Source organism: Strix aluco, chromosome 21 (assembly GCF_031877795.1).
Source record: "Strix aluco isolate bStrAlu1 chromosome 21, bStrAlu1.hap1, whole genome shotgun sequence".
Classification (NCBI taxonomy): domain Eukaryota; kingdom Metazoa; phylum Chordata; class Aves; order Strigiformes; family Strigidae; genus Strix; species Strix aluco.
Genome location: NC_133951.1, coordinates 330612 through 355674, shown reverse-complemented (window position 1 = coordinate 355674; position 25063 = coordinate 330612). Strand labels below are relative to the sequence as shown.

General features: G+C 48.7%; 3 protein-coding genes across 12 annotated transcripts; 2 read left to right on the top strand and 1 right to left on the bottom strand.

Annotated features, from left to right (window-relative positions):
• Window positions 1–46: 46 nt before the first annotated feature.
• Window positions 47–3597, top strand: SRSF2 (serine and arginine rich splicing factor 2). Of its 7 annotated transcripts, none has more exons than XR_012625937.1 (4): window positions 103–761; window positions 1146–1456; window positions 1792–1895; window positions 2551–3597. XR_012625937.1 is itself a non-coding variant. In XM_074846961.1 (3 exons), the coding sequence occupies exons 2-3, from the start codon at window positions 400–402 to the stop codon at window positions 1447–1449; spliced, it is 666 nt and encodes a 221-aa protein (XP_074703062.1). In that variant the 5' UTR covers window positions 47–181; window positions 368–399; the 3' UTR covers window positions 1450–3597. The 7 variants fall into 7 exon arrangements, 3 of the variants coding, with proteins under 3 accessions (XP_074703062.1, XP_074703064.1, XP_074703063.1); XR_012625940.1 differs by having other exon boundaries at window positions 1146–1895; window positions 2551–2662; window positions 3163–3597; XR_012625939.1 differs by lacking the exon at window positions 1792–1895 and having other exon boundaries at window positions 106–761; window positions 2551–2662; window positions 3163–3597.
• Window positions 3598–4407: 810 nt separating this feature from the next.
• On the bottom strand, window positions 4408–6284 carry METTL23 (methyltransferase 23, arginine). The gene is made up of 5 exons (XM_074846960.1): window positions 6028–6284; window positions 5819–5923; window positions 5482–5719; window positions 5054–5138; window positions 4408–4752 (listed from the first exon to the last, which is right to left on the bottom strand). The coding sequence occupies exons 1-5, from the start codon at window positions 6106–6108 to the stop codon at window positions 4584–4586; spliced, it is 678 nt and encodes a 225-aa protein (XP_074703061.1). The 5' UTR covers window positions 6109–6284; the 3' UTR covers window positions 4408–4583.
• A 427-nt stretch (window positions 6285–6711) lies between these two features.
• JMJD6 (jumonji domain containing 6, arginine demethylase and lysine hydroxylase) lies at window positions 6712–24773 on the top strand. 4 transcript variants are annotated; one of them, XM_074846951.1, is made up of 7 exons: window positions 6712–6982; window positions 7737–8125; window positions 10999–11285; window positions 12619–12754; window positions 12873–13011; window positions 13662–13789; window positions 15872–19352. In XM_074846951.1, exons 1-7 carry the CDS (start codon window positions 6815–6817, stop codon window positions 16218–16220), a joined length of 1596 nt encoding a protein of 531 aa, XP_074703052.1. In that variant the 5' UTR covers window positions 6712–6814; the 3' UTR covers window positions 16221–19352. The 4 variants fall into 4 exon arrangements, with proteins under 4 accessions (XP_074703052.1, XP_074703053.1, XP_074703054.1 ...); XM_074846952.1 differs by lacking the exon at window positions 15872–19352 and adding an exon at window positions 20202–24773 and having other exon boundaries at window positions 6714–6982; XM_074846953.1 differs by lacking the exon at window positions 15872–19352 and adding an exon at window positions 15418–15651 and having other exon boundaries at window positions 6714–6982.
• The last annotated feature ends 290 nt before the right edge of the window (window positions 24774–25063 follow it).

Below are 25063 nucleotides of genomic sequence, written 5' to 3'. Positions count from 1 at the left end.
CGGGGCAGCGCGCGCCGGGTGGCGCTTTCACTTCCGGGTGGCCGTCGGCCATTTTGTGGCGTTAAGTAGGCGCGCGCGGGCGGCGCCCCGCTCATTTCCTCGCGGCAGCGGGCCGGGGTGGCCGTTGCTGGCGCTTCGCCTCCACTCCGGCCTTAGGCCGCCTTCCCCCCGGACCCCAGAGGTGGGTGCCTGCTCCTTCCTCTCCGCTGAGGACCTCGCGGCGTTCCCCTATGCCCTGTAGCTCCCCTCCTTTCTGGACTCTGCTGGGCCGCCCCTCAGGCGCCCCCCCTCCGGTGTGAGGCGCTTCCCCCTCAGGGCCGCGCCGCCTCCTGCCTCGCCCCCCTTCACTTGGGTTTCTTCTCCTCAGCCGCCGCCGCCCCTCGGGGGCTATTGCCCGCCATGAGCTACGGGCGCCCTCCGCCGGACGTGGAGGGCATGACGTCCCTCAAGGTGGACAACCTGACCTACCGTACGTCCCCGGACACGCTCCGGAGGGTCTTCGAGAAGTACGGCCGCGTAGGCGACGTCTACATCCCCCGGGACCGCTACACCAAGGAGAGCCGCGGCTTCGCCTTCGTCCGTTTCCACGACAAACGCGATGCCGAGGATGCGATGGACGCCATGGACGGGGCTGTGCTGGATGGCCGCGAGCTCCGCGTGCAGATGGCCCGTTACGGCCGCCCACCCGACTCGCACCACAGCCGCCGCGGCCCGCCGCCGCGCCGCTACGGGAGCAGTGGCTACGGCCGCCGCAGCCGCAGGTGAGCGCCTGGAAGGGGGCAGGGGGGCCGCGGAGTTTCACTGATAAGGCGGACAGACGGGGCTTAGGCGTGCGCCTGGACAGTGGGGGCCGCTTGGTTTCGTTTCCTTTTCCGAGTGAGTGCCGTGGCGGGATTGAGAGCGGGGAGTGAGGCTTTAGTAGCAAAGGCACGTGGAGTTCACTTAGAGCGGAAGAGTTTCACCGTGTAGCAGATCTAGCCCCCGGCCACTCACTCTGAACAATGGCGCCCTCTTAACGTTCACTTTCTTGCCCACGTGGGTCCCGTTCCGCCCTCCCTGGCCCGAAGTAGTCGCTGAAATCTGTTGCGCTGCCCGTGTTCAACTTCTAACACTTCTTTTTTTTTATTCTTCCTGGTATGTTTTAGCCCTAGAAGGCGCCGTCGCAGCCGATCTAGAAGCAGGAGCCGCTCTAGATCCCGCAGTCGGTCCCGCTACAGTAGATCCAAATCTCGGTCACGCACACGCTCTCGGTCTCGCTCCACCTCGAAGTCCAGATCTGCCAGGAGATCCAAGTCAAAGTCCTCGTCTGTCTCCAGATCCCGGTCCAGGTCAAGATCCCGGTCCAGATCTAGAAGCCCTCCCCCTGCCTCAAAGAGGGAATCCAACTCTAGATCCAGGTCTAAGAGCCCTCCCAAGTCTCCGGAAGAAGAAGGAGCTGTATCCTCCTAGGAACATGGTAATGTACCTCGGGATCAGCACATGTTGCATGTTACTTTATTATAGCACTTAGATGGGGTGTTGGGTAGTTCTTAGAGTATTAATAGCCTGAACCAAGTGAATCCTAATGGGGCACATTGTTAGTTTTTTTTTTCTTGAGCAGTGCTTTTTGGTTATCGGTTTAGGTAAATTAATACCGAAGGGCTTTCTACGCAGAAATTTTTTTACAGAGAAAATGTTTTGTTGAGAGATTAATGGCTTGGTTTTAATAAAATATTGTATGAGACGCAACCTATGATGAAAATGACTATTTCTTACTGTATTTATCCAACATCTGCATTTTCCCCTTTAAAGCTGCGGTCTCCTGTTTGCTAAAAGAATATTGGCCAGTATTGCAGATTTTAACTGATTTGGCTGATCCTCCAGGGACCAGTTTCTGTGGGCGTGTATTGGAGCAGGTTTGTCTTTAAATGTTAAAGATACACTATCCTTTTATAATGGAAGATCGGTTCAGTGGCCGTTATACTGACTGGAGGTAATAACTGTTCTAGAAAAGTGGCAAATTCCTTGCAACAAGAAAACCATGGAAACTAGTTTTTCCTCAAGTCGACATCTTGAAGAGGCATCTAAGGATACACCGGGTGGGGAAAGGATAGTGTGTCTTTAACCCTTCAAACTGTTTGGTCCTATTTTTAAAAGGAAAGGGCCTAAGCTAGCTCTGAAGTTAGATAATTGTAGCAAAATTAGTCACACTTTCTGTTTTCATTGCTAATTAGAGTTTAGTTAAGTCTTTATGAAGAAGTATTAGTTTTATAACTTTTATGTAACTTTTAATAATCTATTGTTGAACAGGCTGAATTGAAGTTAATGGTGGCTTGATCTACAGCCTGATGCTTATTATTCTTTGTAACTAAATATTTTGACAGAACCTTACATTTGGCCTCTGAAGTAAAGCAACACATGGGGGGAGGTGGAACACTGTGGAAATTCCTAAAACTTAATTAAATTAGGCAAAGCCAGTTGAAACACAACTAGAAGTATACCTGAAGTCATCCACACAATCAAAAGAGACAAGGTAGAAACCTGGCTGAACTTTTCTTTCTTCAAACCTAGATGCATCAGATAAATGAGAATCTACATAAAGGACGCCTTTGGGGGGAAAAGATCGCTTGAGTCTTCAGCCCATTGGAGAGACCCCTGGCACGAGCAACCAGCTGTTGAAAAGGTTATTTTGTAACATTTTGTCTAACTTTTTACTTGTTTAAGTTGCGCCTCAAGTGGCAGATTTTACATTTTATGTGCCATTTTGTTGCTGTTATTCAAATTTCTTGTAATTTAGTGAAGTGAACGACTACCGATTTCATTATTGGCTTGGATATTTGAGGTAAAACTTCATTTTTGTTTATATAGTGCTGACTTTCATTTGAAATTAAAACTGATGGTAACTTGCTGCCTCCAGTTTCATACTGAGAAAACATGCAGCCAGTATATGCTGAGTAGCTAACTCTGTCAAAAAGTATTCTCAATTTTGTCTTCATTCCTTAAATAAAATTCTGCAAAACTTCAATTTGAAACTTACTGTAAATGCTTTTTTTTACTTTGAATTCAAATAGTATCTTCAAATTCAAATTGGTAGAAATCTTTTCAGGTGACAGTTGATATTTGAAAGGATTGTTTTATCAGACTCAATTCTAATCTCTTCTCTTATGTATTTTTGTGCACTAGGCGCAGTTGTGTAGCAGTTGAGTAATGCTGGTTAGCTGTTAAGGTGGCGTGTTGCAGTGCAGAGTGCTTGGCTGTTTCCTGTTTTCTCCTGATTGCTCCTGTGTAACGATGCCTTGTCGTGCAGAAACAAATGGCTGTCCAGTTAATTAAAATGCCTGACAACTGCACTTCCAGTCACCCGGGCCTTGCGTAAAAATAATGGAGCATACAGTGAGCACATCTAGCTGATGATATACACACCTTATTTTTTCCAGAATGATAAAACATACCAACCTACATATGTGAACTTGCATATGAGAAATGTAATGTTAAGAAAAGAAATGGTTCATTCCTTTGTAAGTACTGATTGGTGTATCTTTTGCTTAAGACATTCTGTACTATACCCACTGTCTCTGTAGTTAATATTAAACATTTTTCTGTGTTAACTTTTCTCAACTTAAATGTCTGAGTCAGCTTATTTTTAGCTTGAAAAGATTTCTGCAATTATACTGTCAATGTTTAACTTCTCTATAGTAACCGAATGCATTCTACTGCTTATAAATTTTATCCACTGGGGTTGCTTTTAAATTACTATGGGCAAACTTAACTAGTATTGTGACTAACCCAAACATTGTATAGACTATCTAAACGAGACTACAAACACAGACAGGTCTGAGAGACGTTGTTACCAAGATACACACTGAGCAGTACTAATTGCATTTGCTGTGTGCTTGCCCTGACAACAGGCTGCTGCTTGATGGTAGCTAATCTTACCGTGACTTTTCTTCTTGATTTGGATACCAGATGAATTGTAACTTCAACCATCATGTGTCAAGGGTTATTGTAATGCCTTGTTAACTTTATGCATGTATGTTAATTGGGAATGGAAACATCTGAATACTTGGTCTGGCTTGATTGGGGATTAAAAGTACTTTTCTACAATCTGAGGAGTTTGTATCTTCCAGGACTGCATGGCTAGTGGCAGTCTACGCAGGTTCATTTAAAAACAATGGGGCTGGCTTTTGTATCCATAAATCTTTGGGAAAGAGCTTCAGTCCTGGGAAACAGATCTTAAGGGGATATTTTTTTATCTTGAAAGAGTGCAGTTAACTTTTCTTCATGGCTGAAGTTGTGAAATTAAATTAGATCTTGCGGATTTTGTCAGGTTGTTAAGCTATTTCGTGTAGTGGCTTAGATAATGGAATTGAGTCTTTGAACTATTACATGGTCTTTGGGGAGGAGCACAAATTTCTCAAAAGCCATAGCTGAAAAATTGAACAGCTTTATTTTTACAATGCATGTTTTAAGAATTACTGCTAAGGGGATCTGCTTCCCAAAAAGTATACATGAGGTTTGCTGTAAACAGGACTGTTTTCTGCAGATCTGTGATACAGTGAACAGTTAAGTATCATCTTGTATTGGAACCAACAAGTGGAATAAACTTAAGTTCCATCTGATTGTGCTAGTGAGATGATCATCATTTCAATTGTATGTCTTCCTGGTAGAGAAGAGCTGGCCAGGTGCTCTTTGTCTGCACCGAACGAATGCAGGGGAATGTGGATGGTCTTCAGCTTCCACTTGCAGAGCAAAGCTTCAATAGACCAGTCGGCACTGAGGGGAGGAAATACCAGTGTGTGAACACATCATCCCCGTTTATAATTTTGGTAGTAATTACAGGAGACTGTCACCAGACATAAAACAGTTCACAAAACTGTGTTAAGTTTTCTAGTCAACAGTAAATTGGTGGTTCTTGGATTATTTTCTGTTTGGCTGCTACCAGCCTGATCCAGTATCTGTGAGGAGCTTCTCTGGAATCAGTGTGGTGGTGTCTCTGAGAAGTTAACACTTTTAAGAGCTAAAACCAGGGAGACAGGAATTAAGATTTGCATCTTAAATATGCAAAAGAGTTTACCTTCGGACTTGGTAAGTAGTCCAGAATTGAGCATGTGGATTCTTTTCCAGCAAGAAGTAAACCGTAGTTAAAATATCTTCGAAGTCTGTGTAGTTTGGGGAGATTAAACCGTCTTGGTTAGTCTCTGGGCTCTAGGTACAGTTAAATACACCTGGTCATATGAAATGGTAATTAAAAATAAGTGTAAGACTAGCTGCCTCTATATGAGAGACGGGAGAAGTGTGGCCTTAAGCAGTAGGTTAATTACTCCGTTTTCTATTCATCTCCCTCCGATGGTATTTATGACAGCTTATTGCTAGAGTTACCCAAGAATAACAAGTTCAATACCACACTATCACCTGATCTCTTGACTGTGTTCCCAGTACAACTTGGACAAGAAGTCCTTGCAGTTTGTCACAAATCAAAGACACGTGAGAGTTTTAACGTACCTTTTGGGTCAAAAAAGACATCTGATCCTAAAATAATGTCTACAGGAGCGAGAGCGAGCAGCTGCGGCGATACCCGCCCCCAGGTGAGCCCTATGACAGGGACGTGGGGCAGGCGGTTCGCCCGGCAGCTGCTCCGGCAGCGCTGCAGGCAGGGCGGCAGCTCCTCGCTGTCGGACAGGGTCACCTCGGCACCGCACTTGGCCGCCACCACGCCGGGGAGACTCACGCCCGCACCGATCTACAAGCACCGCGCGGTCAGGGGGGCGGGAGAGGGGACGCTGCCCCCGCAGCTCGAGCCAAGGCGGGGGTCGGGGAGGTGGGGTGCTGGCAGCGGTACCTCCAACACTCGCTTGCCGCGCAGGCTCCTCCTGTGGACCCAGAGGTACTGGGCCAGCACCACGGCGCAGGGCCACGCGTACAGCCCGTACTGCGAGTCCAGCACCTGGAACACACGGGGCGCGACGCTGGGAAGGCGGGCCCGGTCCCGCCCCGCCGCTGAGGCGGCCCCACCGGCGGCCCGGTTACCGCCCCCCTCCCCGGGAGTACCTCGGGGATGCGCAGCGCCAGCGCCGCCGGCCCCTCGGTGAAGCGGTACCGCCGCACACCGCCCCGCCGCGGCTCCCCCATGGCCGCGCCGCCGTCCAATCACGGGCGGCCACGTCGCGCACCGAGGCTGCGAGGACCAATCGGCGCCTTCTCCGGGCGTGACGTCACGGGGAGCGCCGCCGCGGGCGCTGATGGCGGCGGGCCGGGGCTCAGCGCGCGGCCTGTCCCGGCGTTCCGAGCCGCCTCCCCCGAGTGTCGCGGTTAAACCGGGCCGCGCCGCCGCCCGGGCGGAGCGGGGTGGGCGCCTCCGCCAGCCGGTGCCGTGAGGGGGCACCGCGCAGTCCCGCACGAACCGGGTGACGCGCGGCCGGCTCGCCGCTGTCAGAGGAGCGGCGGAGCGCGGGCCCGCCGGGGGAAGGGGGAGAGGCGGCGCGGTGCACCCGGAGCCGCCCTGCCGGCCAGCGGGCTCGGGGCAAGCGCGGCCAAGGGTGACCGCCGCCCGCGCTGCCTTCCTGTCCCCGCAACACCCTCCCTCCCAACATGGCGGCCCGGCCGCGCCTCTTCCCAGCTCGGCCAATCAGCGTCGGGGGGCGGGCGAGGCGTGGCGGAAGACGGCGGCGCAGAGAGCCAATGGGAGAGCGGCGGGGGCGGGGCCGCGGCGACAGCGGCGGCAAGGGGGTGAAATTTCTCGAAGGTGCGGCGGCCGCGCTGGGGCGAGCCGGGCCGGGACCAGGCCGGGCCGGGCGCAGGAGCGGGGCCTGAGGCACGGCGGGGGCAGCGGCGGCGGATGGTGACGGTCCCCAGCGCTGCCGCCGACACCGCCAGCATGAATCATAAGAGCAAGAAGCGGATCCGTGAGGCGAAGCGCAGCGCCCGGCCCGAGCTGAAGGACTCGCTGGACTGGACCCGTCACAACTACTGCGAGACCTTCCCCCTCAGCCCCGCCGCCTGCAAGGTGCGCCCTGGCCGTGCCGACCCCGCCTCGCCTGAGGGGAACGGGGGAGAGGGCTGAAGGAAACAGGGGGGGTGGGGAATGGGGGCCTGAAGGGAACAGGGAGGCCCTGAGGGGAATGGAGGGGGCGGGGAGACACACGACTGAGGGGGTCCTGGGGAGGCCTGAGGGGCAGGGGCGGGGCTGGGGAAAGTCTGATGGGAACCGGGAAAGGGCCCTTTCTTGAGGCTGGGGCTGCTTTGAGAGCTGGTGGGGCTCCCTGGGGGTGCTGGGCCGGGTTGCTGAGGGAGAGGGTCATGTCAAGTCTAACAGCACTGGCGTTTTTTCCTTCCTCCACGTGGCGTAGGGTGCGGGGAGGTCAGGGCCCCGTCGGGGTGGGATGGGCACCCTCAGTGCCGGAGCGCCCACGTAATTCCCAGACGCTTTCTCCGGGGGCGGTGAGAGGGGTGAAAATGCAGCAGGGGATGTGTCAGCTGAAAGGGCAGGGGTGGCCTCTCCGCCCGGGGAGTTGCCTCGGGGGGGAGGAGTGCCAAATGGCTTTACCCTGCTGGTGTTACTGATGGGTGCAAGGAGTAGGGCAAGAGAAGTAGGACTGCTGCCTCGGGGAGCTTAAAATAACACGTAGGCAGCTTGATACCCTCGTGGCGTATGGAGCAAAGTATGAGTGTGAAGCTCCTCCACACCGACTTAGAAAGCGCAGCTCTAGCATGCTAGTCTATTGTAATATCTGTTCTGTATTCCTCTCTTGGTTTCACAGGATAACGTGGAGAGGGCAGATGCGCTCCAGTTAACAGTGGAGGAATTTGTTGAGCGTTATGAAAAACCTTACAAGCCTGTAGTCTTGCTGAATGCCCAGGTGGGCTGGTCTGCCCAAGAGAAGTGGACTCTGGAACGGCTGAAACGCAAGTATCGGAACCAGAAGTTCAAATGCGGGGAGGACAATGATGGTTATTCTGTGAAAATGAAGATGAAATACTACATAGAGTACATGGAAACCACACGCGATGACAGCCCACTCTACATCTTTGACAGCAGTTATGGAGAGCATCCCAAGCGCAGGAAACTCCTGGAGGACTACAGAGTACCCAAATTCTTCACTGATGATCTTTTTCAGTATGCAGGGGAGAAACGAAGGCCACCTTACAGGTACAGTACAGTGTCAGCAAGATAAAAGTAGGTATTTTCCATCTCATTAGTTACTCCTAAATAGGTATGATTGTCTTGTATAAAATAAAGTAATAGCTTTATGTCTACTTTTCTGAAATGAACATACTCAGACAGAGGGAAGGGCAGATTTGTGTATCACAATTTCTGGTTCTGCCACCAGTATTGCTACAAGTTTGGTTTTTTGGGTTTTTTTATTAAGTCAGTTTACCTCGCTTTTTAGATTTTAAAAAAATTACATAGTTAATGAAAGTTGTGAGGATTAATATCTTGCTATGTGTGCCTTCTGGCTTTCAGATTTTAAGTACCTCAAGACTAGCCCCTGGGTTTTGCACCAGTGGCTTATGTATAGTGTGGAATTTTGTTTAATTATGGGTTAGTCCTTTTAAGGTAAAGATCTGAAGCTAGATGAGTATGAAGGGTGTGTGGAGACTGGTCCTTAGCTCCCCTTCAGATGATTTTGAGAGATAACAATATTTCATATCAGTGTAGTCTTTCAACTCTTTTTTTGCATCTGATTGGAAAAGGATTGAAATGACACTTCAATCCTGAAATCAAATGCAACAACCTTGTATTTGGGCTGTTAAGTACAAAAGTGATTTTTATCTATGTTAATATAATGCTTCATAGCAGTATGAACATAAGCTGCCAAGTAATTAAAGTCTTTACAGTGACATTATAATTGTCAGAGAATACCTTGCCCTTTGAGTGACACGAGGCTGTGATGTGGGTTTTCTCATTGTTTGGGGTTTTTTAAAATAAAGTAGAACAAGTAATGAATAATGGTGCTCTTCTCTGCAGTCTCTCACGTGTCTATAGTCCAGGTGCGCTTTTGCAGGAGTGAAGCAGAACTAAAGCTGTTTAAAATGTGTTTACAGTGTTGTAACAGACCCTTTTTATAATTCACTTCTAAGAACATACAATGCTGTGATCAAACTCAAAAGCACACCAGGAGTAGTCTCTAGTAGAAACAGAAGGTGTTTACAGAACTGGCAGTCTTTTTTCCAAGTTATAGGTAAACTAGATAATCTGATTGTGACTCACTTATATTGCTCTTTCCCCTACACCCTCCCCACCTACAGGCACATGCTGAGCTCCTTGCTTGTGATCTTGCTATTCACAATTCTTGTACTTTATTCTGGAAAATGTAGGTTTGTTTGAGGTTGCTACCATTTTTTGAGATGAATGATGCAGGAGAGCACACTGATGCCTCCTGGAGTTAGGGATTTCATCTAGGTACAGAAACGGATGAAGAGTACCCAGCAGTTTAAGAGCATAATTGAAAATCCATCCGGAAGTGGTGCTTTCTAATCAGGATAAGAACTGTACAGCTTGACCTCTGGATTGAGAAGTGTGTGATAGCGTATAGACCTTAACGTAAGAACTTCTGCTGTTTAGAGAGTCTTTATTGGAGTTGTTCCTCTTTGAAATAAAGGCAGTAATTTCTGGAAGACATTTACTGAAGTGGCTATTTTAGTTTGGGAGAGGTATGTTGGGGTTTGTGTTTTTTGCTTTTAAATTGAAGTTACAGGTTGTGGAGGTTTTAATGGTAAATTTGATGTCTTGTGGCAAACTGGGTTATGTTCATTGTAAATTAAATGCCTGGAGGGAGATGCTGGTAAATTAAAGGGTTTCTTAATCTTCTGCGTGTATAGATTCAGGTTATAGTCAGAAAAATGATATTGAGCAGTGCGTCTGTCTGTGTACCAGGCAGATTTTTATGTGTTTAATTTCTTCTGACTTCTTTGGGAAAGCCTTGACTGTTCTGCTTGTGGTTTAATTAGCTTTCCAAGGCTAATATGAATCTAAAGAGTGAATTGACAATAGAAGTGATAAACACCTGCTTATTTACCTTTTTATGGCTCCTTTGTGAAGTAGGAAGAGCGCAGCTTGATAACCAAACTTACCGTCCTACAGTTGGTGCTAGAAAATGATACTTGACAACCAGCTTGATTTACACCTGCATTGGAAGGGGGAGATGGAGAGCTTGCTGACTTCTGATATTTTCTGAACCTTTGAACTCCTCTTGCTGGGTATCACCTGCCTGTCAGCCATGTGATGGAAGGATCTTGTTGGTGCTTTAGTTTATATCCTCTCTGCTGCCCATTAAATAATTATTGCCATATTTTTCCTCTTGATGCCTGATACTAAGTCACCTCACTTACGCTGCTTTATCTGGTATGGTAGATCTTACTGTGCTGTTACAGGGGAAACGAGCAATTGAAGGTGCTGCTGCTGTTAAACATGTATAGTAGATAAAGTTCTCCATTGGGAGGAATAAACCTTGCAAATGGGGAATGAGAATATACACACCAAATCCTGAATGGTCACTGGAGAATAAGCTCCATCTAGTTAAATGTTAGAATGAAAAGCCTGTTGTAAGTGAACAGAAGGCGTAGAGGGAGGCCAGGGTTGCGTAACTTTGCTCTGTTCGTTACTTGTGTTGCCTTTTGTTTGTTCCTCGCTGTTCTGCGGTTCTGGATCTGTTTATGAGTAGCAAATTTTAGAAAAACATAGGACTAGGAGAATCCCCCTGCATAATAAGAATCCTGATGCAGGCTGTTGTGACTTATATAGTGATTTCAAGGTTTATGAATGTGATTATTTTATTGACGAACTGTTTAAAACTAAATACAGCAATGAAATATAAAAAGCTATCTTTGCTTTCTTGTCCCAGAGTCATTCCTGTCCCAATTCGTGTTGATTTTTAGGTTAAACCCATGTGTCATATCTTTTTGCTGTAGTGTGAGCCTAACAATCTCAAGAAGGTAAATGAAGGAAATGAAACTGAAACTTGAAGAAAGTAACTACTTGCTCGCTCTCTGACTAAAGGATTTTTGTATTCCCCCATGCAGATGGTTTGTGATGGGCCCACCTCGTTCTGGAACAGGAATTCACATCGATCCCTTGGGAACTAGTGCGTGGAATGCCTTAGTCCAGGGACACAAGCGTTGGTGCCTGTTCCCTACCAGCACTCCCCGAGAGCTGATCAAAGTGACACGAGAAGAGGGAGGGAACCAGCAGGACGAGGCCATCACTTGGTTCAACGTCATCTATCCGAGGACGCAGCTCCCCACCTGGCCCCCTGAGTTCAAACCCCTGGAAATCTTGCAGAAACCAGGAGAGACAGTCTTTGTGCCAGGTATGTACAAATCTCTCCAGCAAGGAAATCTGGGAGAGAAAAGCATATTTTTAACATTTGCGTGTAGTAGAGATGAAGAGAATATTTCAGCTTTCTTATATGGCCCATCTCTTACTAAAGAAACCATTCTGAGCTGTTTCAAAAGGGATAGATATCGTGAGGTTCATTTTGAGACTATTCAGTTATTTTCCGAGTGTCCTGAAATATATATGACGTGTAGGATAGGATTGCATGTGGTACAGATGACAAAACACATGGGACCTGAGTTGCAGCATCACAGGAGTGTGATCCTGAACTAAATTGCAGTAATAGGAAGTTGTCAAGACATAAAATAATAGAGGTGTCTGAGTGCTAGTAACTCTTAGACAAAAATGTTTGAGTTTATATACACCGTAGCAAGTTCATGACTGAATTTTGTAGCCTGGGTAGTCTGACTGCATATGAATTTTTCTTAGCTGTGGGAAAAGAACTGCTTAAAGGCACTGACACCTTCCACCCACGTCTCTGTGGTTATGCTTCATCTTGCATTTGAAATCAAAAGCTAAAGAACGATCTGATCAAGATACCATTCTCTTTGAGTGGCTGCACACTGTGTGCCCATTATTACTGGGAGGTGACGTGGCTAGTGGATAAAGCGGTGAGTTCAGTGCCAAATTCTAACCTCTAAATCTTGCATCATTTTTTTGCAGCATGGCCCATAGCTTCTATCCACATTGCTTGTCTCTAACATCCAGCTGACTTCATGTTTGAAGAGTGCCTTGTGATTGTCTTGGCACTTATTAGTGACTCCTCAGTGTACCTTCTGTTAAGATTTTGTAGCTGTCGGGTTCCATTAAACTGTTTCCCTAGTCTTTTTTTGAGGTTATAAGTGGGTTGCAAGAACACCCTGTCTATTTTTATCCCGTGTGGGGAAACAATTTTGCGTCTATTTTTAAATGAAAGGTTAGTCTGTAGTCATAAGAACATTACTAAATCAGCATGGGAAGTCCTCTCCAGCTTAACAGAAAGGGTCTCTGTGCAGCCTGGGTTACAGTGGCTCTTGCTATTAAATAAGTCGTCAGTAGCCAGTGTGTTGCTGTCAAGTCATCTTCAGTACTGTTCGTGAGCTGGATAATTTGGTCAGAGCGTTGAGCAGCCTTCTGTAACAAGAATCTATAAGGCACTGGAATGAACGCTGACATAAGACTGAGGAAAGACGACGTGGTGGAAACTCACCTGGGTTTGGGAGATAAGGTCCACTTTCCACCTGTGCTGTGGGATAAGTGTGCATGGCTGTTCTTGAACTTTCTTTCTGTTACACTGCCAGAAACGGTCATTGGTGTTGTATTTATAGGTGGCTGGTGGCATGTAGTTCTCAATCTTGACACAACTATTGCCATCACTCAAAACTTCGCCAGCTGTACCAACTTCCCTGTGGTGTGGCACAAGACAGTAAGAGGGAGACCCAAATTGTCACGGAAATGGTACAGGTAAGAGATTTAGTAGTTTTCTTTTCATACTCTCTAAAACACAACCCAAAAATACCCTCTTTGTTTACATGCAGTGTTACTGTTCAAAGGCTAACGCTGAAATTTCAACTCTATTTAGGATCCTAAAGCAGGAGCATCCTGACTTGGCAGCCTTGGCTGATTCAGTTGACCTGCAGGAATCTACTGGTATTGCTTCCGATAGTTCCAGCGATTCTTCCAGTTCCTCAAGTTCCAGCTCCTCAGACTCCGATTCAGAGGTAATGCTTTTTACTGCAGTAGGTGATCAATATCCTGCAATTATACTGGTTTTTCCATACCTGATCATGAGTCTTCATCTTAATATTTGTGTCTTATGGAAGAAATTAATAGAAAACAGCTAAAAAAATCTATGTGGTGGAGGAGCCTGTGGTCTTGGCAGGTTCAGTTTGCTGAAGCCTTTTTTTGTATTGCAAAATGGATTCGGTTTGTTTGATCTATGTTTACATTATATATAAATCTGTCACTCATTTAGCTAAGCCATGCTTGTGTAAAATGGCTGCAAAATGAATGTTTTAAAAATGAGGAGGGGAAACAAGATCCAAATCCGAAACTGTCGGTTATGACAGGAGACTTCTCTAGGCAGCCAAGTGCTTCAGAAAGGACCAGGTCTGCTCTCAGAAAATTGGGTCCTTTTAAGATCAATTATCTTGCCCCAAGCCAGCTTAGTCAGTGATCAAATCGAAGAACATACCTGTTCCTGGTTTTTAAACACTTAATTTAAAATCTATATCATGTGTCTAATCTAAAATAGCATGTTCTTTGAATAGTGATTATTCAGGGTTGCTGAGGTAGCTTTTAGGGTGAATTCCACAGCATTACCAGTTTACTAGGTTTCTCTGAATTCTCATTTCATCTCTTCATGCTTCAGTGTGACTCTGGCTCCGAGACAGAGGGGATGATGCACCGGAGGAAAAAGAGGAGAACATGCAGCATGATGGGTAACGGTGATACAACTTCCCAGGACGACTGTGTGAGCAAAGAGCGCAGCTCCTCCAGGTGACCCGATGGCAACTGTTGTTTTTAAATGAGCAAAAGACAATACAAGGCAGAGCTGGCAGACTTCAGATAGGGTGATTCGTCAGGATGGAGGGATGAGAGCAAGGGATTCCTTACAGAACATAAAGCAGTTGGCCAGTGGTGATATCTTCCCTCCGTGAATTATTTTTGTTGCTCCAAACTAATAACTAAGATTCTTGATATTTGTTTTAAAATTAGGTTTTTTACTTTATTTAATAAACAGTTTTATTACTTTTCCTAGTTGTTTCTTTTAATAGAGAAAGCATTTTACTTTGTTTAATGGGAGAGGTGGTATATTTTAACTGTGCTCTTCAAAGAGCACTAATGAATAGTAAACAGTTAAAGATGAGGAATGATCAGGCAAGACTCAGGTTTCGATGCCTTGTTGTCCAAACAGGAAACCTTCAAGTACTTGTACGGTTTCTCTTATTGTTGCCTGGATTACTTCACTGTGGCCCACTGTTTTATCTGTTAAAGGCAAAATTCATCTTGGATACCAAATGCCTGTGTTTACCTATTAAAAAAAAAAAAAAAGGCAAGTTTCTAGTCAGTCTGGAGAGAGAGAACATTAGTGTTGCAGAACCAATAGGTATTGCTTAGGGTAAAGTTGCCGAGGAAGGAAGTTCTCTGGTCTTGCCAGATTAAAAACAGTGAAACACTGGGAATCTGAGAGTATTCCACAGGGAGAAACTTAGAAATTCTTTGCTAAATGAAGCATTTTTTTTCATGTAGCAGAGGCCAAAATTCTTAAGCAAACTCCTTGCAGTTTGGTTAACCGATGGTGCTGTATTAGCCACCTCCCTGCAGGAGGGTGCTGCCTAGTTCTGGAGGTGTTGGGTGCTCCAGGCTTGGCGTGGATGCAGGTGCTGTGTGGCTGGCTGAGGAAGACGTGCAGTAGTAATTCAGTGGGGAAGCCCAGATTCCCAGGATCACGCCTAAAGGCCTGTTTGCTCCTGTACATGTTGCCATTTATCTTGCTGTGACATACTGCTCTCTTGTTTTCAGGAGTTGCTCATAACTGAGTACAATTGAATTACAAGTACAAGAGCATCATTAAACAGTTGGGAGAGAATTGTACTGACTGCTTCTTTTGCCCTGAGGGTTTTAACAATTTGTTTGTTATGACATTGTCAAATCCCATTTTGCAGCCAGTGTGACTTCAGGCAGGGAGGAGCAGCAGGAGATAATAAACCTTAATGCAGATCCTGCTTTTTAAAAAAGCCACAAACAGCTGTAAAAGTGCAGAGCACACATGCAGATCTGTGCTTCTGAAAATCCTGTGCATTTTTCAGTTGTTTGCACTTCAACTTTTGAAATGAATATCTTAAATATTAAAAATGAGCACATTGCCTAGAACACTTGCTTTCCAGGTTTCACTGTTCTTCCTCCTATATGTTGATTGTTTTACTCTGAGGACAGGTGGGCTTTCTGCACCAGCTGTGTGATAGATTAGTGGATAGAAGCAGTTCCAAACATAAAATCTTACTTAGCTTGTACAATTCTGTAGGAAGAGTAAGCATACAATTAACCTGCATGCTGCGATGTTGTGTCCTGACATGAGGGGAATTGCTGTAGTTGTTGACAGGCAGTTGTACTTTTTTTAACAGGATTAGGGAATCTTGTGGAGGCCGCAGCTACCCCTGAGCGATAACAACACCCACCTAGAGGCAGCTGCCGATCGAAGCTCCGTTAGCAGCCAGCCAGCTCTGTTCTACCCCCTTCTGCTTCTATTTCTCACAGTCCTTAAGTTTTTGTCACTCTTCCTCGATCCAGACATCTGTCTTCATTATGTGCTGTCAAAGGTTGGCTCCTTAATAACTTCTAGGGGAATGCCCCGACTCTACGTTATTGTGCAATGCTTTGTCCCCTCTGCGCCCCGAGTGAGTGCACTAATAACCCAGCTTTGGGTAAGGACATGCCAAGTATTTAATGGTTCATGTAACTGGCAAGGAAGACGACGGTCAGTTTTTAAAGAACTCTTTTTAAAACCAGCAGGTAAATCTAAAAACCTGCCTTGCTTTGACACTGTCATATGTTTACATGTTGTCCTGTACACTTGAGGAAAGGAACACCAGCCCTTTTGGCCTATCTGAACGTCCGGCGGATCTCGCACCAGAATTTCAGGAGGGGAAGGTGGTGTGAATGCTCCAAACACCGAAGCGACTTCAGTGGAGGTGACCACCGACCTGAAGCATCTTTTGTGGTCTACGCGCATACATCTGAGGTGCAACACCTTAACCAGCAACGGTCCATTTACTTTTGCTCTGTGTCTGTTATGATGACTGGTAACAAAGATGCACTAGCACCTTGCGATAGGAAGCTTGATGGAGCAGGAGAATCCTGGAGTTTCTTGCACAGCAAAAAACATGGGGGAAAATGTCAGCATTTGCCAGTAATTACAATCCTTTAGGTGCAGGTGTGATGTGTAGCACTAGGCAACAACTGACAAGGTCTGACTCTTGTATGATAACAACAGTTGCTGGGCTTTAAATACCAAACAGTTACAGGGCCATAGGCTCGTTCAGGCCAGTGCAGGTCACATCCCTAACTGGCTTTTCTTTGAGGTTATGGGTTCAGACATTTCCAGAACTTGTGGTGCCAATTTTAAAGGACTGGGAGGGGGATGTATTGTTGTTCTTTGCTTTTTAAAAATGCAATGTGTTGCTTAAGTCTGTGTAGATGCATTTGTATTAACGCTGGGTAAAGCTGTCATCCCCAGGGGATCTGTTGGAGCTGCTGGTTTTTTTTTTAGTGGGGGCTTGTGCTGGTGGTGTCAGCGAAGAGGCCTGTGGCTGAAGGAGCGCTGCAAGGAGATGATCCTTCTTCTTGATCTGAACAGCACAGCCAGAAGCTGGCAGGGTTGGGGTGCTTCCTTGGGTGCTCTCCTGAGACCTAGGAGCGGTGGGCATTAGATCTCACTTCAGCCATTCTTCTTTGGGAGAGGAAATTTGAAAGCAGAAGAGGCATGCGTGTAATAAACATGCAATAATGCCCAGGCACTGGTAGCAGAATTAAAAAGCGGATTGGCAGCCTTAACTGTGACTTTCTTACATGTGTTGGGTATGATGGAACCCAGAACATTGCTTGACTAGGTTTTCTGATCTTGTTTTTTTAACCTTGTCTCTTCCTATGTAAACACTCTCTCCCTTCTGGGACACCAGGCCATATCCTGTTGTACCAGGGAATCCTAAATACGTTTGTCAGGATCTCTGTTTCTGAATCTTCTGTGCCAGTCATTTGTGTAGGAGCAGCGTGGTGGTGGAAGAATGGAGAGAGAGAAAAGGTTTTTTGGTATGTTCTTTAGCTGTCCAGACTCCTGGATTTCCTGTGATAGCCAGGCATAAGTGAGCACGCTTGCTCTGTAGACTGCTGCAGGTTCTCCACAAAATTACTTCATTTTCAAAGAAACTTCTCAAACTCCTGGCATTTCTGGCCAAGGCTGCCTTTTTTCCTGCCCAGTTGAACAGCCTGGGAGCCTGCACAATCTGTATGTCTCCTCAGACAGAGCAGGCTGCAGCTCCTGCCTTTTGGAAGAACTTGGGGGGGGCCTGGGGAGACGAAGGCTCAGAAGTCTCAGCTCTGTCACGGTGCGGGGAGCCCTTGGAGAACTGTCCACTGCCCTCTTTGGTGGTGTGACAGTGTGTCAGGAAGATGGCTTGTGCTGTAGCTTGGGATTGCATTTGGCGCTCATGGTTCAGTTTTGCAGTCTTAAAATCTTACCTGTGCGTGAAAGCCTGATTGCTGTGCTGGGAATACCACACCTCTGCCACCAGGAGCACAGTGGGAAGATCCAGAGTGCAGAGTGTTCTTCCATGCCTATGAACTCTTCCACGGGGTGAAATAAAACCGTTCCCAGTTGAAGCCTGTGTTCATTTGCCGTCCCTCACAGAGAAGCAGTGAGTTTGAAATGGACAGCAGGCATCGTGATACCAGCAACGCTCTTCTGACTTCTCCACAAGGCACTTTCTGATATGAAACAAAGGCGTTTAGGTGACCTGGGAATCAGGACTCCTGGGATCTCTGGTTCTTCCGCTTACAGGCTCTTGCCTCAGCCGAATTGGTGAGCGTCTGTCTTTGTTTTAGCAAATGAGGAAAATACCTACCTCACAGGGGTGTTGTGAGGCTGAAATGTCATTGCTGTGTAAGATGCTTTGAAGTTGTCCTCCCACAAAGCGTGTTCCAGACATCCTAAGCAACCTGAGACTTCCTAACCTGGTGTTAGCTTTTTGTAGCCGAAAACATTGGGGATGTTGTTCAGCACTCTTGGCCACGTGGTGTTCTGTGGTGGCCCTTCCAGAATTGCTGTGTGGTACATAAATTGTAGCAGAACAAGGCTTTTTGTTTTCACCAGAGTTTCACTGTTGGCATTTCATGGCCTGCTCTAAACAGGAGGTCCTGCTAGATCGGGATTTTTTTAAAATAGGACTAGATTAGGTTATCTCTCATCAGGGAGTCGGCTTCACTGGCCTGACAGGAAACGGGGGAGCTGGTGCTTCCCAGGCCCTCATTCCAGGCCGGGTGAATGAGGAATAAAGTTAAAAACTGTGCTCGCCTTGTGCCTAGCTCCCTGCTTGTGGGAGGCTGACTGGGGAGAGTGGGTTTTGTGCTCTCACTTCTCCAGCCTTGTGCTTCTTGGGGCATCTGTGTCTCTTGTTCCAACCCCACTGCTTTTGTGTACTGTAGAGCCCTGGGATGCAGCAGGCTGCTGTGGTCCAGCACCCAGATGTGGTGGGCCCCTTGTTTCCGTGAGTCCCGAAGCAGCCACGCTGCTCTGCCTCGGCCCCCGCCGGCGTGTTTCAGCCCCATGGGAGGGCATTGGGGGCTGCCCCGTTCCCCAGGGCCGGGCTGAGTGAGCCGCATGCCGGGTTTGGACTGCGGGCTTCCCGATTGTACTGTGCGTATCGGTGTTATTGTCCTGCCTGCTCTGGCGAAAGGTAAAGGGATTTGTGAGCTCTGGCCGTGCTTTTGAGTCTGGTAACCAATACAGGCTTGTCTGCTGTGACAGTTCAGGAGCAAACGAATTAAATACCCCGTCAGAACTGTAGTTGTGAACAACAGGCGCGCCGATCTTGGCACCTGTTCCCTGCACAAGTGCTGCGGGAGCGGGTGACACCGAGGAAGCACTGGCATACCTTCCTCCCCTTTCCAGCTCGGGTACGCTGGCTCCAGCTTGTCTTCTCAGTTACATTAAGCCTCTCCAAATGCTTAGAAGAAAGACAGCAACCTCTTTCATAATTAACCTAGACTCTTTTCCTCCCTGAATCCCCAGCCACCGTGGGGCAGGAAGCAAGACTGTTGACTGAATCAAATCTGAAATGCCTGTGTGGGCTCATTGTAATGGGAGGTTTTTGGCATCCCCCTTGCAAAGGGGGGAAGGAAAGAGCTTACTGATTCGTTTGACAGTCACGCTGTCGGCTCCAAGCCCTGCCACTGCCGTTAGCTGCTTTTATCACCCCATCCAGCAGAGCTGGGATACTCTTGTCTTGTTCGGATGATTGTGTTTTTGCTTTTTATTTTAAATAAAATCAATTATTTTGCATTATCCTGTTGGCTAGTCACTTTTTTCATATCCTGATCTGAAAAAAAAAAAAAAAAACTACCAGTGTACACCTCCGCTTCCCAGAGCGCTGCAGTATGCTGAGAGGTGTTCAGGTCGTAGCTGTGGGGGTGCTTTGGGGACTTTCCTGAGCTCTTTCTCGCATGTGATTAGCACACCTGTGTGGTGGGGTGTGTTTTGGAAGCTGCTGGGGCTGTGGTGGCTTTGGGAGAAGGTTTGTGTCAGTAGCTTTATTTCCAGACTGCAGTGCGTGCTTTCCCCTCTTCCCTGTCCTCCCCAGGCTGTGTTACAGGAAGCCTTGGCTTGTGTTTCTCTTGCCACCTAATACTGGCGAGAGGGAGTTTCATCTTCCAGGTGTCACATGCTGCTTTCAGCTGAGCTTCTAGATAAGCTGCGCAGTGCGAGATTGTGGTGGAAGGGCAGGGCTCCAAGCAGAGCACCAACCAGCCTTCCCCCTGTGCCTGGGGTTTGGGGGGGAGCTGCCTCTGAGGGTGCTCCCCAGTGTATGAAGCATCCTTGGAATAAATTCGGCTGTGTAGTGGAACAAGGATTGAGAAAGTGAAAAAACTTGTATGTTTTGTTAGTGAGGTTTGTTGAAACCAGTAACTGCAGGTAAATAAGCTGAAACAGTGTGGGACAGCAGCCTGGAGGCTTCTGAAATATTTATATCAATATATTGTAGAATGAAACACCTTGAAGAGTAAATGGTTTTGTGGCAGCAGACAGCAAGTTCGTTGGTTTCTGCATAAATCTGTCCTTCCCTTCCCAAACGCTGATGTAAACACTCTTCTTGTTTACTGTCACCTATAAAACCAAATTTTTTTTTCTTTCCAGTTGCTCCTCAGAAGATCTCTCCCCGTGCCCTGTTCACGTCCTCTGCTAGACACTGTCTAGCTCGATGCGGCCAGGCCGTCGCAATTAGCAAATGAGCCCCTGCTCTCCGTGTGGGCACTGCGGGTGTGTCGGTGCTTGGCATTTAACAAGACCCAATTCCAGAAAGTCGTATGAATTGTGGTGGCTGAAAGCTAAGTAGAGCCATTGTAGAAACGCTTTTATAATGTATCTCTTCTGCTTTTCATTCCCAAGAGAGGCAATTTTGCATGTTCCCAGCTTCAAGATAATTCCAGTGTTCTCCCTAATTTGCAGGTACTGCTGGTACATACTTCAGTGCCACTATGGCCTTGCAACCTGGACTTGATTAATTTTTGTTCCTCTGACTTATCTACCTGTCTTCCTTTTTGTGACAGTTACAACCTAATACCTTATTTCATCAAGGAGGACAGCAAACTGATTTTTTTTTTTTAATTGCTACCAGGCAGCCAACAGGACAAGGTTACCTGAGTGGGTGTGCAGAGGTTGTATTGTCTGTGCTGCACCCTTGCTGATGCTCTTGCTCCTTTAATCCAGTTTGATGCAAAAACAACCAACCACTGCTATTTCTTTTGTGGCAGCTAGAAAGCACATCACAGGGAGAACAGGGCTGCATTCCTGCTTGAGTGTTAGGCACAGCACTAAGTACCTATGTGTTTCAAGACTGGTTCAGGTTTGAACTATTAGGCTTGCAGCATCTCATCCTTTTTTTCAAGGCATATAAAGGCTCCTCCATGGGACTGCACCTCCTCTGCTTCTGGAGGAGTGTAAATTGAGGCAGGTAGAGCTGATGGGGAAATGTGTTCAAAAGGAAATAATCATTCCATGTCCCTTCTGGCTTGAGAGCTGGTGGCTCCCACCTGTATATGATGCCTCTAACTGTGGTGTGTCCTCTTGCTCAAGAGAAGGACCTGAAATGGGGGGCTGCCACCACAGCCTGCGAGGAGGAGGAGGAGGATGGGGGCAGCTGGAGGAGCAGCAGCTGGTCTGGCCGGGTCCCAGCGCTGCTGGCAGGGAGGGCGTATCGGGGCTGGAGAAGAATTTCAGAATTGCTTTTGTGATGCAGCGTTGCCTTGTTTAGACCCAAGGCTGTGTCTTTTCTCAGCTGTTCTGCGGTCAGGACTGGACTGGCTGCAAGTATCCTTGAGCTTTTGGTTCACCGGGGACTATCAGCTTGCTTTCAAGGGCAAGGCCAATTGTACAGCTGGGTCAAAACTTTGAAGACCATCAACAACACCTCGGAGCCTGCCCTAGCTCGGGGATTAGACTGGGAAATGAGTTTTAACATGATGGAAGAAGAGGCGTGCTGGGTGAGACCAGAGGCCTAGTGAGCAGCGGGGTTAGTCGTGGGGCTTAGGGAGAAAGCATAGAAACAAGCCCTCAGGAGAGAGCTCTTTGGGATCCCTCCTTTCAGTGGGGGCCAGGCACAGCCGTCCCCTCCCTTGGGCAGGTTCAGCCCTCTTGGTGAGCTGAACTCTTCTTGTGGTGTTTAGTTTTCTGCCACTCGTGAATCAAACCAGCTCTCCGAGTATCGCGGCAGCATCGGAGCCAGCGCACGGCCGGGTGTGAAAACGCAAATGAACAGGCAGCCAGAAGGGTCAGTGACCTCCATGCCTGTGTCAGCTGAGAACGGGGTGAGCACGGTGACATTTCCTGGGATAGCTTCTGATTTCTGCCAGCAGCGCAGAGATGTTGCTGTTCTTGGCAAGGAAAAAAGTGGTACTGGTGACTGGGAGCGTGACTGGGGCTTGCAGAAATTACCCGAGTTTGGACCAGTTCAAAGACCAGTCTGTGCTCAAGCTTTAGGGGAGGGGAGCTGGGCTCTTGGAGGACCTGGGAACATGGAATCATCTGCCTGGAGTCGCTGAGGTCTGTGCAAACCCACAGCTGCTGCTTTCCCTGCTAGAAACCAGCCTGTATCTGCTCACCCCGCTTCAGGATCTTGTAGACAGACCTATGCGGGGGAGAGGGGTCTTGAAGCTCCGCTTGCTCTGGCCACCTCGCTCGCCTCGGGGGGGTGAGGGATGCATCCGTGTGAGCAGAGGACGTCGAGCAGCTACTACCCACGCAGCTCACATGCTGCGGGAGGGAGCAGGTAGCTGCGACGGGGTCCGTTGGGTTTTGTACCTCCAGAAGGCTCTCCCGGCCCTTCCAGCCACTCCAGCTCAGTCCCTCCTGCAGGCAGATTTGCAGCGCAGCATTTTCCGGGGCGGGGGACGCTTCCTGTTGCAGTTGTCACCGCAGCTCTCCTGAATCCCCCTTTGTTGGTAAAGCTCTTCAGCTGTTGCCGAGCCCTTAGCTCCCCCCGCCGCGGCTCTGTAAAAGCAGCTTTTGTGCGGGGCCAGGGCTCTCGGGGAGCCGATCCTGGCCGGCGGTGCAGAGCTGCTCCGCTCCCTGGAGAGGGCAGCGTGCTCATGCGGGTTCCCCGCGCTGGGCAAGGCTGGCACCCCGGACCGGGACGGGGATGCGGGACCCGAGGGGGATTGTCCTCCCCGAGCTCCCCTCCCCGAGCCCGCGGACTCTGTACAAACCAGCAGCTCGTCTCTCCCGGGGCTGGAGGGCAGGAGCAGGGCAGGGATCCCGCGTGAAGCCTTCCCCTCCTGTCCTGGAGTCGGAGGCTGTTGGGTCGCAGTCCCTTCTCCTTCGTTTTGGAGAGGCTCCGTGACAGCCACCCCTTGGAGTCCAGTGCAGGCGGCTGTCACACCGGCCCAGCGCCAGGGAAGCACAAGAGTCACCACCAGCCTCCGTGGGCCACCTGCTCTGCCGGACACCGGGTTCCCCACCTACCTCGGCAGTTCAGAGAGGCAGCAGCACGTTTTTATGAGTTGATGGGAGAACCCTGCAGCTGCCCTCTGCCCCTCCCCGCGGGAGCCTTGCTGCATCAGGGCAAGTCTACTCCATCCACTCGCCTCTGGAGAGCCACGGAGGGGACAAGTGGATATCGCAGGGGACCTGCTCGGGGGATTGTCCCCATCAGATCACAGTCTGCAGGCAAGTCTGGCTCCCACCCCAGCTCTGGCATGGGGAGCTGAGCCCTGCTGCCGATTCTGCCACCTCGTATGAAGTTGGCCGGTGAGAGCAGCAGTTCTTGCAGATGTGTCCTGCACGCTCCTGGCCGTCTTCAAGACCAGGAGCGGTGTTTTTCAGAGGTGCCTCAGCCCTGCAGTTCTCACGACTCCTACGAGTGTGACAGGTTCCAGTGACCGGATAGTGAATCACTGCAGGGCCAAAGGCAGAAGCTGCTCATGGTTGGCTCTGCCTGTAGCTCCTGTTTGCTTCCCCCACCCGTGATCCCGACCCCAGAAGCAGCTGTGAGCGCCAGCGCCTCGTACTTTAAGGCGGTGATAAATCCTGCTTGAGAGGGTACCCGCTGAAGCGCTCGGTCTCTGCACTGGGTTGATGCAAGCTGCGTGCCGCTGCGTTCCTGCGTGGGCAAACACCCTCTAACAGGCTTCACCGAGAGCCCTGGAAAGTGCACGGTGCCAGGGAAAAAGAGCAGGAGGTGTCCTGGATGTCAGCAGCAGGCGAGGGCACTGCGACAGCCACAAACAGGCATGTAAGGCCAAAGCACCCCAAGTCACCCTACTAGCAGACCACGGTGGCCAGTCTCTGGCTGTCTCGCCCAAACTTCCTCCTTGTCCCCAAATCTGACAGTCTGTCTGAGCACAGGAGCAAAGACCCAGTCCCGTGAGTTCCCCCACCCTGGTTCTGTCTCCAGCTGTGAGCAGTTTCCAGGGCTCGGGGGAAGTCTCAGAGGGCAACTGATGCACTGGATTTGGGACGATGCCTTCGTGGCTCCTGCAGGTGGTCAGCTCAGCTCCAAGATTACTTAAAAACTTGAAAAACTACAAACCTGATTAATTGCTGATTCCCAGACTGCCTCCCCAAACGCCAGCGATGTGTCCCATACCCGGGGCTGTGCCAGGCTCTATTCAATGCTCGCCCTGGCCTGTCAGACAGACTCTGCCATAAACCCTTTGGCTGAGCCTCTTTCTTCCTCCTGCCCCCAGAAGCTGCTTGAGAGAGAATTTCAGTCTCGCTGTACTCCAGACCCGTTTATACCCCTTTGTAGCTACCTGGTGGAGCAGCCCTGGCTGTCACATCCCTCGTGCTTTTCCACTACGTTCACCTAGCGAGTCAAACTTTTAGAAGGCAGAAGCTTCACCAAACTGAAGGGTGGATTTGGGCAGGAAGGGAGAAGAAGGGACCAAATGTACATCAGAAAAGATGCTGAACCGAACAGCGCTGTGATGCTACTCGTGTCTGGATGTTCTGGCTGAGCTCGGGGGCAGCTCTGATGATCGGGGCCCAGGAAAGCAAAGCTATGCAGGAGGAGGGAAGAGAAGTACCATGGTTGGTTGTTACTAAGAATACAACTATCCGTACTGCTAATGATTGCCTGCCTGATAGGATTACCAATAAAGAGAAACCGCAGTGAGGATCATGGCTTCGCTTCCTTCCTCCCACCCTGGGGATTTAATCCTGTCTTTGTCCATGTTTTGTTTTCAGCCAGTCAATAAAAACTCTGCTCCCAGAGATATCTCCAAAGCCTTTTCCCTGGAGGGAACTTTGGGGGCAGATTCCCATGTCTGCTCCCCTCGTGTGCCACTGGGAGAAAGCTCCGTGCTGGTTTTACCCTGGCAGGAATAGCTTAGGCCTTCTAATTTCAGCCTACTTTGTAAAAGGTTGGCTAATCCTCCCAGCAGTCTCAAGAGGCAGGAAATCCTTGGTGGCAGAGTCTGGAAGGACCTGACAACCCCTTGGCCAGCCTCCTTGCCAGCTTGTGATGGCTTTTAGGCACATCCCATTTTTTTAAGCCTCTTATT